At 34.4% G+C, this 12,915-nt stretch overlaps 1 protein-coding gene and 1 long non-coding RNA gene across 3 annotated transcripts; both read right to left on the minus strand.

Annotated features, from left to right (window-relative positions):
• Positions 1–1,092: 1,092 nt before the first annotated feature.
• LOC311093550 (CD209 antigen-like protein C) lies at positions 1,093–12,532 on the minus strand. 2 transcript variants are annotated; one of them, XM_084131037.1, is made up of 8 exons: positions 12,061–12,532; positions 10,175–10,289; positions 9,759–9,872; positions 9,039–9,089; positions 8,873–8,941; positions 8,456–8,607; positions 1,846–1,958; positions 1,093–1,649 (listed from the first exon to the last, which is right to left on the minus strand). In XM_084131037.1, the coding sequence occupies exons 1-8, from the start codon at positions 12,076–12,078 to the stop codon at positions 1,487–1,489; spliced, it is 795 nt and encodes a 264-aa protein (XP_083987163.1). In that variant the 5' UTR covers positions 12,079–12,532; the 3' UTR covers positions 1,093–1,486. The 2 variants fall into 2 exon arrangements, with proteins under 2 accessions (XP_083987163.1, XP_083987162.1); XM_084131036.1 differs by having other exon boundaries at positions 9,759–9,887.
• Positions 2,531–7,612, minus strand: LOC311093166. Its single transcript, XR_014608373.1, has 4 exons — positions 7,163–7,612; positions 6,061–6,127; positions 4,235–4,362; positions 2,531–3,378 (listed from the first exon to the last, which is right to left on the minus strand). It is a non-coding gene; the product is annotated as an uncharacterized lncRNA (long non-coding RNA).
• Positions 12,533–12,915: the final 383 nt, after the last annotated feature.

Here is a 12,915-nt window from a genome sequence, read left to right on the forward strand (position 1 = left end):
CATCTGAAGCAACTGTTGAAAGTATAAACTAGAATTTTCATAGATTGAATCCATTTCATGAGCCTGACAGAAGACGTGTCCACTGAGACTTCAGTGCTGCTTGAGTTTGTTCAGACTAAGGAAGCCACATAAAATATCATTCATATTAATACAGACTGGAAGTATGAAGTCATGAGCCTGAATAACAGATCTAGCAACTACATGTTTGACTACCTGTGTTAGCCTCTAAAAAATAACGTATAGCCTATAATTATGTTTGTGTTCACTAAGATAGAAGAATGAGTCTGTCTATAGTACAACCCCAAACATTAAGTTCTGGTCTGGAGATAGTCAACTCAGTGAAGTTGTACTTTTTCTGGGGATTTCTATGTGTTGTATTTCATGTTGTTTTTTATTAATGCATTCTCACAACTTGTGTTTTGTCTGGGCGAGACGGAGTGAACTGCTGCGCTAATAAAGTTACACGAATGTGCACAGAAGATCAGCGGCCAATGGCAGGATTTTCATTTAATCATAGGTACAGAAAATTTTGGTTAGTTATAAAAAAAAAAAAAAACTATATTATGTATCCCCAGAACATGTGGGATATGCAACACGTTGCATGGGATCATTCTGTGATACTTTTGCTTTAAAAAAAAAAAAATCAAAATAGTCGCTATTCACTGCCATCATAGAGGAGTGTGAGCTGGTCAATTTAATATTTTTTATTTTCTTCTTTTGTGGTCCAATAAAGAAAGAACAACACCAGGGTGATTAAATGATGACTTAATTTTAATTTTAGAGTGAACGGACCCTTTAAGAAGGTTTCAGGGGAAACGTAACATAACATAATGTAACGTAACGTAACGTAACGTAACAAAACGGTATATAAACGGACAGATGTATTCCTGCAGCATTGCTCTTTCATTGTTTGCTTCTGCAAGGTTTTTTTCCGGTCCCTTCAGATGTCTCACCCAATCAAACCAATATCAGACTAGATGCAGAAATAAAATGGCATAACATGTATTCATTTATTACACTTTTATTATTAAAGCAACTTACAAATGATGAACTTCACAAGCAATTTATAATAGAACCTTCAATAAAGCAGTAGAGATGCTGCATTACTGACTTCTTGTAAAAGAACAGAGAAATACAAAGTGACAGAACAGACAAAAGTTGAATGCTGTAAAAATGCAAAATTATCAGCTTATCAAATTCCATTCTGTTTCTCACACAAACCTATAATATGGCCCCAAAAGAGTAGGGCACATTACATTTACAGTATTCATTTAGCTATAGCACACAAGTCTTATAGTTATTCAATTGTTGCTGTTATATTAGACGCAAAACAGTAAAGAAAAAAAAAAAAACCCGCAAAAAACACAGATTTTGTCGCATTTTAACTTGAAATGAGCAAGCAAATCCAAAAGAGCTATCTCTAGTTTAATGTGCATATGCAAAGTTGAAATAGACCTCATTAATTAGTTCCACTGATGGAGGTAAATTAATATTTCTTTTCACAAATAAACTTTTTCTTTTTTTTACAAGAAGCATCAAACCAAGATTTAAAATTGCCATTATGATCTCCCAGACTAGCACAGTTCTCTCCAGACGGATCCTGTCCTCTCCAGTTATCAGGTTCTGTCGGTCCCTCAGTGAACCAGAACCTATAAGACACAAACATTCTGGGTATAGACACATATTTCTTTCCTGCAATCATTTTATAAAACACCTGTAGTTAAGGTCATCGCCTCAGTTCTTGGATGATTGTTTTTATGCATTTTTGTTGTTGTTGGTTCTCAACTTGTCAATTAAAACTACATTGATTATCTTTCGATGATATAACACATGCAGAGTTCTTACTGTACTCCAGTTTCAGTGAGAGTTTGGTTGTTCACCCAAACCCAGTGCCCTTCAGTGTCCAGATCATTGAGACCAATCCAGTGCGACTCATTAACGTTAGAGACCAGAAAATCCTAAAAGAGAACATTTGGTTTGGTCATGTTTTATCACATTACATACAACTCAGATGCCAAACTCAAGTCGAAAACACTTCACACAACTTTGGTTACAATCTCGTGTAACACCTCAGAAGAATACAGTGCAGGAAACAGTGTGTGGTTTTGGCCATAATGTGTTCAGCTTCTTCCTCTTGAGGTTCAGTCATTTGTGGTTTTGCTTTAGCACATCACATTTTATTACAAAATATGATGTGCATTTCGTAGCATTATTGCTTTCGACAACCTACAGTAAGTACACTGTAAAAAATTCTAACCTCTCCAAGTCAAAATTTTCTAGTGACTGGTAACATCTAATTTTTTTAATTGGCCCAAGTACAATTCTTGTTGCAATAGTCTGTTAACATTGGCTCAATGAGAAATATTAAGTCAGACTAATTGAAAAATTTAGATGTGACCAGTCACTAGAAATTTTTGACTTGGGGATGTAATTTTTTTTTACAGAAGTCTTGCATTATCCCTTAATCACCAGAAAAACATTAACATTAAATTGAGTATTTGAGCATTTTATCTTCTACACTCTAAAAAATGCTGGGTTAAAAACAACCCAATTTGGGTTATTTGGCAACCCAGCGCTGGGTAAATATTGGACAGAACACATGCTGGGTTATTTTGACCCAGCAGGCTGGGTTTTTATACATTAACCCATCTGCTGGGTTGTTTTTAATCAGTGCTGGGTCAAACAACCCCCATGCTACAGGTTATTCATTTTAGATAATAATTAAAAAAACGAATAAAAAAATACAAAAATATTAATAACAATAATAACACTACTGTTTATTGATTCAATTAAAGTGTTTATTCCAGGAAATTAATATAATCATAAATACATTCATGTTAAAAAAAAAAACAGACATCTGCAACATAAACGGAGGCCCACAAAAATCATTTGTGCTAAAATGTTGGTATGTTAAAATATTATAAAATGGTAAGATTCTCAAAATTCAAAACTCTACACTTATAAACTGTAAAATAGCCTACAGCTTAAGATTCTATTCACAAAGAATACAATAAAAACACATAAGTACATACAATGTACTTAAATAAGCAATCATTTAGTCCTGTGCAGCAAAAATGGGAGGCACATCTCTGCGTATAAACAGTAAGTACATACATTGCAATTCATTTTAAATAAGCAATCATTTAGTCCTGTGTAGCAAAATAAAAACATGAAACTCTATACCTATAAACTGTAAAATAGCCTAGCTAAAAATTATCTTCACAAAATGATAAAAAAAAAAAAAAAAAAAACTGAGTCAACTTTTCCAGAGTTTCCCCTTCACCAAAAAACTGTCCAGCCATTCCAAGCTCCAAGACAAAAGGGGAAGGGTTTTGCTTCTCTCTGCCTTTCCAGGTAAAGCACCATGTTGGTTCCAGACTAAATGAGGGAAAGACAGTATCAGACACATAATTATTTAAAAGTGTGTCTTAGGTTTTCATAAGAGTAGTTAAATTAGTTAAATTAGAGTAGTAGTTAAAATAGAGTAGTTAAATTAGTTAAATACCATCTTAAATTAACTTAAATAATTAGTTCACCCCAAAATATAAATTTCCTAATCATTTACTCACCCCTGTGCCATCCAAGATATCCATGTCTTTCTTTTTTTCAGTGGAAAAGAAATTAATTTTTTTTGAGGAAAACATTTCAGTATGTTTCTACACAGAATAGACTTAAATGGCAACCAACTATCCCAATGTTTAAAGAAGGTTCAAATGTCCGTCTCAATGCAGCTTCAGAGTCTCTACACAATCCCAGTCGAGAAATAAGGGTCTTATCTAGCGAAACGATTGGTCATTTAAAAACAAAAAAAACATTTATATACTATTAAACCACAAATGGCTTATGTTTTCGCTAGATAACACCCTTATTTCTCGACTGGGATTGTGTAGAGACTCTGAAGCTGCATTGAGATGGACATTTGAACCTTCTTTGAACGTTGGGATAGTTGGTTGTCATTAAAGTCCATTCTGTGTAGAACAATCCTGAAATGTTTTCCTCAAAAAACTTAATTTCTCTTCCACTGAAGAAAGAAAGACATGGATATCTTGGAAGACATTGGGGTGAGTAAATTATTAGGAAATTTTCATTTTGGGGTGAACTAATCCTTTAAAGAGTTGTGAGAAAATGAAATGCATGTCAGATTCAAGCAGCAATAAAACGATTTATCGTGCAGCCCTACAAACAGGTGTAAAGAAATGAGCCTGCTCTTTTTGTCCCCTGTTGTTTTACTTACCGGTTGTACATCAATGAATGAGGTTCTTGTCTCTTGAATAGTTGGCCGAAAGGTTTTGTGGCCAATCTTGTACACAGGCGGGGGAAGAATGACTGGCAGGATTGTAAGTGATAGTATGCCTTTGGAATCTAAGAATAGAAAAATGGCAAATTAGAACTTGTTCGTTCATCAGCTTTTAAATTAAGCAAAGTGCATTTCTAACTAAGGTCAACTTAGAATGAGTGAAATTAGGTTAAATATATAACAGTTAAATATGTACTCTGGTAATCTGAAAACATTTTGTGTTATTAAAGGTATAGTTCACCTTAAAATGCAAATTTACTCACCCTCATGTCAAATTTACTCGCCTCATTTACTCACCCTCACGTTGTTCCAAACCTTTTTTTGGAACTTTTTTTGAAGTTTCTTTCTTCTGCTGAACACAAAAAGATTTTTTAAAGAATGTCAGTAACAAGATAGTTGACGGTAGCCAATGACTTCCATAATAGGAAAAAAGTACTATAAAAGTCAATGGCTATTGTTAACCGTTTTGTTACCAACATTTTTTTTAAATATCTTCTTTTGTGTTCAGGAGCAGAAAATCATTCAGGTTTGTAATACCATGAGGGTGAGTAAATGACGACAGAATTTTCCTTTTCAGGTGAACTATCCCTTAAAGCAGTGCTTCTCAAACCCGTCCTGGGGACCCCATACCACTGCACATTTTGTATCTCTCCCTCATTTAACACACCTGATTCAGCTCATTAGTACAGACTGCAAAATTTAAATTGGGTGAGACATCCAAAATTATGGGGGTCCCAGGATATTTAAGAACCACTGCCTTAAACCAAGAAAGGGGCAAACAAGCACGGCTATCTATGAAATTACACTGACAACGACTAGGCACAGAAGTGGTACCCTATGCCAGCCCTACAATATAACTGATTTAAATTCACCCTACATGGTTTGACATGAAGTCTTGTCATGTGCTTGTACTTGGACAAGTAAATTGGCCATTCATGTTTTTGAGCTTATTGTGAATGGTGTAGCAAACTTTGTTAAAGGGATAGTTCGCCCAAAAATGATATTTAAGCCATGATTTACTCACCCTCAAGCCGTTCGAGATGCATATGTCAATCTTTTTTCAGACGAACACATTTTCAGTTATTTTAGAAAATGTCTTAGATCTTTCAGTGGTTATAATGTGAAGCAATGGGGTCCACCTCATTCAAGTCCCAAAATGTGCATGCATCCTTCTCAAAAGTAATCCGTAGGACGTAGCGTAGAAAGTGTTGTGACATAGAAAGAACGTGACAGCGCAGCCAGAGAGCAGAGCAAAACAAAACTCTACGTTCGTTCTACGTCACGACGCTTTCTACGCTACGTCCTACGTCATACACCAGCATCCATCTCCGTGAACGCGCGTCGGCCACTACCGGAAGCCAGTTATTTTCGTTTATAAAGTTTTAAATATGTATATTTTTACGACAAAACCGCACGGATTACCCTCAGAAGGCCTTCGTTTATCCCCCTGGAGCCGGATGGATTACTTTTGTGAAGGATGCATGCACATTTTGGGACTTGAACGATGTGGACCCCATTGCTTCACATTATAACCACTGAAAGATCTAAGACATTTTCTAAAATAACTGAAAATGTGTTTGTCTGAAAAAAGATTGACATATGCATCTCGAACGGCTTGAGGGTGAGTAAATCATGGCTTAAATATCATTTTTGGGCGAACTATCCCTTTAAGGGTTAGGGTTGGCACTGGATGCAACTGTGAAAAAAAGATTACCTACAAAGAAAGAGAATTTGAAATGCAAAATTGTTCATCACATATTTACCAGCAATTTTTCAATGAGGCACTCAAGACTCCAGTTGAGGAGATTTGTTGAACAAAAATGTCCATTGCTGTAAAAGAAAAGGAGGAAACATCTGATTAGTAATATCTTTACAAATTTATCATGTCTTATACAATGTTTTTAAAATTATTTTTTATGCTGGCTACAGTTAATTTAAAAAATATATATATATAAATAATTTTAATGAATCATTACTTAATTTAAAAAATAAAATAAATAGACTAAATAATTTTAACAGCTTAATTAACTATTGTTAATTCACAAGACTGTAAACAGAAGAAATGTTAATTTTGTGGATAATTAAAAAAATATTTTATAAAATTACCTGTAGACATTTCATAGAATATTTTTTATTCATTCCAATGTATTAGTCTATCGGTATAACAATCGCCCATTGACTTATTTGATTGCAGTTTCAAGATAAGTAAAAATAATAAATAAATGTTGTTAATGTTTATTCTTCCTGCCAGTTTTTTTTTTTTTAAATCATTCACGATTCAATGATCATCATAGTTATTTTAATGACTGTGAACCAAATTGCATGACAAACCAAAATAATAAATTGTATTAGGCTATTTAATACATAAGCTTGGTTCCTCCTAAGGTTTTTTAACTTTTTTTCCTCTCCATTCTGTCACCTGATGGAGTGTGGGTTCCTTGCCACTGTTGTCTCTGGCTTGCTTAGTTAGGGGCACTTAATTTTCAACAATATTATTGATTTAATTGCACTGACAATATCAGATGAGAACTGAACTGAACGACTCTTTTTTTCAGAGCCGGTTTAAGACCAAATTGTACTTCAGTAACTACTTTGATTATCTTTACATAGTTTCTGAACGTAACTAAAGCAACACTGAACTGACTTCAAATGAACAATGACAGTTTTTGATAAGAATTGTACGTTACTGAGCTGGACGATGACATCACTGTTTTCTGCAGAAATGCTTAGCCAAATTGAATTAAGGCGCACACACACAAACACAGAGAACATAACCTACTGCCGCATAATTCAAAATTTTATGTAAAGCTACCTTTCAAAAATGACTAACAAAAACAGTTAAATAATAGGTAACGTTAGACTTACAGCTTCTTTAGCATATCCAGCCACTAGCCAGTGACGTTACATCCATCCAACACCGCCGAATCAAGTAACCCGCAACATTTCTGGAGATAAAACAGACACCAACAACTGTACTTAGACATTGTGACCGTGTTTTAAGTGGAATAATTGATTACAGACCGTGTAAAAATAATGAATGTTATGTGTAACGTAACGTTAACGTTAGCATAACGGTCGCTAGTTCGACAGACGTCGACGTCGTCAATAATTCATAGTTCATTTCAACATAACTTCTTGTTGACTTTCTGACTTCTTTGACTAACGTTACTTAACATTAGGAAAGTTGTAATAAAACAGGGTTGCTCACCTTTACGCTCGCTCCTGCTTGAACCTCTCGTCCTTCTGTTGACGTAGCTAGTGATTTGAACAGTGTGGACAAAATCGCGCGACTTGCGAGGAGGCGCTGGGTCAAAATTTCCAAAACAAACCCAAATGCTGGGTCATTGTCAGCTGATTACGGAGAAAATAACCCAGCAACATAGTCAAAATGCTCAACCCAGCATTTGGGTTTAAAAATAACCCAGCATTTTTTAGAGTGTATGCAGATTTTAAGTTAAATGATACATTTTTTACTTATTTTTTATGTATGCCTATCTTATTTTTTTCAAAACTGTACATGATGGACATTTTTTCAAATTAGGCAATGTTAAAAGGATAGTTCAGCCAAAAATATAAATTAGCCCATGATTTACTCACCCTGAGGCCATCTGAGGTGTATATGATGCACAACTGAACTTGACGGACAATGTAATGACGAACGCGGTTGCCCAGCCCTGTCAAGTGTTCAAGTTTAAGTGTTACTCTTTTGGCGTAAATCGATGCAAACGGCCGTTTGTCGGAAGCTAGTTATTTTAGTCGATAAAGTTTTAAATGTGGATATTTCTTACACGAACGCATCGCTTCACCTCAGAAGGCCTTTATTAACCCCCGGAGACGCGTGGAGCACTTTAATCATGAATAGATGCACTTTAATGGACTTCCAAAGTCAAACAGCCATTCACTGCCATTATGAAGCTTGTAAGAGCCAGGACATTTTTTTAATATTACTCCGATTGTATTCGTCTGACTCTGAAGGAAGAATGTCATATACACCTAGGATGGCTTCAGGGTGAGTAAATCATGCGCTAATTTTCAGTTTTAGGTGAACTATCCCTTTAAGCATTTTGTAGGGTTCAAGCTTCAAGGTGCAGTGCTGTGTGTTAATTTTCCTTACATCTAGTATCAATTATATAATTAAATAAAATTGATCTGACTTGCCTGTTCTGATTGGCTGGTTATGGTCACCAGATCGGCTCCTTTTGAAACACAGACATCTCGACTGCTTCTCCAGTTCAGTTTATTAGAGCTGAAGAAATACAGCTTTTCACGACAAGCTATCCAGCCATTCACAGAGATATTACAAGACTGAGCTGTGAAAGATGAATTAAAAAAGACAATTAAACATTTCAATATCATAAGGGTCTTGAAGCTATCAAACTAGTTCATTGTGCTTTCCTTGCACTTTAAAAAGTAAAGGAGACAAATGTTCTCTGCAGCAGCAATGGAGAAAGAGTTTGATGAACTTAAAGAGTCTGTTATTGTAACATTTCAGTTTGCATACACCAGTTTAGACAAAATATGATTCTGAATCAACAAAACAATGTTATAAAACATGTCAAACACAAGCCCACTCACCAATACAAATGGAGAGCGGTTCTTTTACTCTGGTGTAATTGGTTTTAAGTTCCTCTAGTTCTCTCATAACTTGAAGAAAATGGGAAGAATAAAGTTACTCACATGGACAGTTCAGTGAACAACATGTGTGTGCTGTAATGTTTATGAAATATTAACGCTTTCTCACTTGTGCTGTTCATCTCTTGAGCTGATTTTAAATCGGCAAGCGTATTGACATCTGAATTAAAGAGAAAACAATAGCAGCAGCAATTATAACAAAACTATTTTGCTGTCCATTACATTTTGAACAATCTGTCCATATAAGTCAAAGGAGAGACATTTAAAGTATAAAGTTTACTAAACTAAAAGATTGCACACCTAAAACTGAAATAATCTTCAAAAGTTTGAATGGAGTTTGTACATTAATGATTCAGGCTGAATGAACTGCCATTTTATATATTTAATGTGAAGGTTTAGGTGTTTATTAAATGTGTTAATTTATTATAAATGAATCATTTGTATTATATTTTTATTATTTTAGGCATCAGAACATAAATTAAATTTTCAATGTAATATCCAGACAAACTTTATAAATGGTTGTAAAGATAGATAGACACAAAGTATAACGAGACACAACAAGAGGGCTAACATTTTCATGGGACTTAAATATCTCACAATACAATGATGCACAGTGTGATGACAAAAGAAAATAAATGCAGTGTTCAATAATGCTTGCTTAATCTACAACTTAAAATAGCTTTGTCAGAGAAAAGTATGATTTTGAAAAATAAAATAATTCTATTGCAGATGTTTCTGCTCCACAATATAGATAAAGTAAATGCACCCTGAACAGAGTGCAACCCGAATGCACCCTGAACAGAGCAAAGATAGTATCAGTTATACTCACAAAGCATCCAGAGAGCGCAGAGACCTCCGAGAGCAAAAACAAGAGAGAAACCCAGAACAATCAGAAGAACTTTAGTCCACTTAGGAGAAGTGACCTCTCTCTCCCTCTCTCGGTCTTGAAGAGAGATACCTGGGGTGATACATATTGTTAAAGTGATAATAGTAATTAAAGTGATAAAATATTTAAAACTCTGATAAATATTCCAAATATTCCAAACAAATAAATTCTGAATCCCAGAATTTTACTCGTGGGCCTGTGAAACAAAATCTCTTAGATGAGCTCACTGCATTTGTGGGTAATGTAAACTAATGTAAACAAAATGAGCACAAATTTGAAGTTGATTTCACACAACAAAATTGCCATTTACCATTTGCATTGTAATGCAATTTTATATTAAATATTTTATAATATCTTACCTCTGTACAGAGAGCAGTTGCCATCTGAAGCTGTTGCTGAAGGCATGTACTCAAAATTTTCGTAAATTGAATCCATTTCTATAACCTGATAAAATATGTGTATATTGGGTGTTTGCTGGAAACAAGGAAGCCATAGAAATATTACAACGGTCATTTAATGTAATTTGTACAGACAGAAGTATAAGAAAATAGAGGAAAAAGAACAAATTAAACTTGATTAGCAGTGTTTAGAGATCAAATGTGATGACTGAATTCCAGCAAGATTTAAAAGTATAACCTAGATTTTTTGGACCAATCCGATTGCATCTGTTCTCGAGTCAACAACTCACTAGCTATGTTTCCATCCAAAGTTGCGAATTTAACTTGTACGAAAAATTGTAATATCGTATAAAACATTTGCGAAATCAATTAAGCATCATTTTCATTCCTAGACAGCAACATAGTGACGGCCCAGATCTGGTGTGTGGATTCAATGCGTACCAGATGTGGCCCGGATCTGGGCCGACACTATGTTGCTGTGTGGGTTCAGTGAGTCGAAGAGAACAAAATCGTCACTTTCTAATAAACTGGCATTAAATATCACTAAGAAAAGTAAGGCACCCTTCTGAATCCTAAAATGACAAATGGGACACCCATATGGTCTTGTGGACTTAACGGACATGTGCATGTGGCGGCCAGTTTAAGTGCACATAAAGTGAAAACTTATTTTGAATACTTCTTATGACAGTTGACTGCTTTTATTATTTTAAAAAGTACATTAAAGCTAATATTTATATAATTTGAAAAATCTTCATTCTTATTTGGTGAATAAAACAAAAACTGTTTGCTGGCAAGTTTTAATTGATTTTTTTTCCCCTGAGTCTTTCCGAGAAAGGACCAGGAAGAAAGAATGGAATTGCTGACGACTCGTTTAGAATGCAATCGGATCTCTCTCTTTTGCGAGACAATAACTTCATTTGTCGTGCACTTTGATCTTTGACACATTGCAGATGTTTTACATACACAAATCTAAATTACACACTACATAAAGGGTAATAAAAAACATATTAGGGGGAGTTTAAAATTGAGAATAAACATGCAAAATCAGTCCTTTATCTAAATATCAGTACAGTGCAGATCGATAAAACAGTTAAAAAACTGAGAAGTGAGCAAAACATTTAGAAAAAAAAACATTTGTTTTTAAACTTGATACATGCAAATTAATATCTAAGCACTGATCTAGAGTTAAAGATCTGCTTTTAAAGATAATTAGTGAAATAGAATTAATATTTAATCTCTGCGTATTTACAGCATTTCCTCTTTCAGTTTTGTATGAAATTTTTAATTGGCAGGACATTAAAATTTGAAAACGTTCACCTGTCCTTTTTTATTTAAAAAATATTTAACAAAGGCTTAAAAACAGCATAACTGTCATTTCATTAATTGCACACAAAATAATATGCCGTACATACCGGTGTTGAGGATGCAGTGATGCTGCTTTCACTCTTTACTGTTCTACCTAGTTTGTGTGCATTTGTGCTCTTAAACACAGAGACATGCAGGAAGTAGCAAAACCTCAAACTCACATCTAAGAGAGTGAGTTACAGGTCAATCTATCTGGTGTCTCACAGACTTCAATGTGGAAAAAGTCTGTACAACCCATGAAATGTCTTTTTCACCATATCTGGTGATATTAATATGCAACAAACTATATAAAAGTATACACATTTTAATAATAGTTGAAAATAGTTTGTTCATCAAAATATCTTCAGAAATTCAATTGTATCCTGTGGGAAAAAATAAGTATGACAAAAACATAAAAAAAAAAAAAAAATTATATGCTCTAACATTAACAAGGATTTTTGCACATGCAGAACGCTTTGAGGAAATGCAGTCACTCCACTTACACGCTGTGTTTGGGACATGGTATCAGTATGTCAGTACGTTCACTGACTCTAAACCACCGCTGGATGTCAGTGGATGGTAAATGCTGTTAAAGGTAAAGATTGTTGCAACAGTGACATTTAGGCTAGTGGAGAATAGAGGAAAAAACAAACGTGAAAATGAGTTCATGCACTGCAGTCTAAATGTTATCATCATCATAGCATGACAAGTTCAATTAATGCAGTTTATGTGTCACACACAACACAGATCTTGTCATTGTCCTTTTGTATAACTTCAAGCGAATGCTTGCATATTCAAATAGCTACTCAGTATAGCTGCCATCTGTTGATAGTGATTTATTCATTATGCTATTTTTAAAGCAGTAATGTAATGATATTTTCCTCAAACATTATGGTTAGGGATTGTTTTTAAACTTCTGCAATTTATTCAGTCTGAAGTGCTCAATGCACTGACTTTTAGTTGATACTTCAGTCTTATTTATTTTATTTTTTTGCTATCTTTGTACTTTATAAGAAAGTAATCAATATTGATTGAACTTTGCATTGTTTTTGTGCTTGACATTCAGGGTTGCTGCCTTCAATAATTTATGCTTTTTATACTCAATTTTAGTGTTCAAAGTTAGCTCACAAAGTGAATTATTTATCCAGTTTCTCATCCCTGCCTCCCTTACACATATATTATACAAACAAAAACTTTTATTTTAGATGCAAATAATAGCGATTAAACGATTTGAATCGATCGAATATTCCTTTCCTATAATAACCAGTTTTTTCGATGTGTATAAACATTCAAACACACTGTCTAAGCCTCTCTGTGCCTGAGTCTGTCAAACCCGTTCAATCGATTTGCAAATAGCA

The sequence above is a fragment of the Abramis brama genome, assembly GCF_963993115.1.
Source record: "Abramis brama genome assembly, chromosome: 12".
Lineage (NCBI taxonomy): Eukaryota > Metazoa > Chordata > Actinopteri > Cypriniformes > Leuciscidae > Abramis > Abramis brama.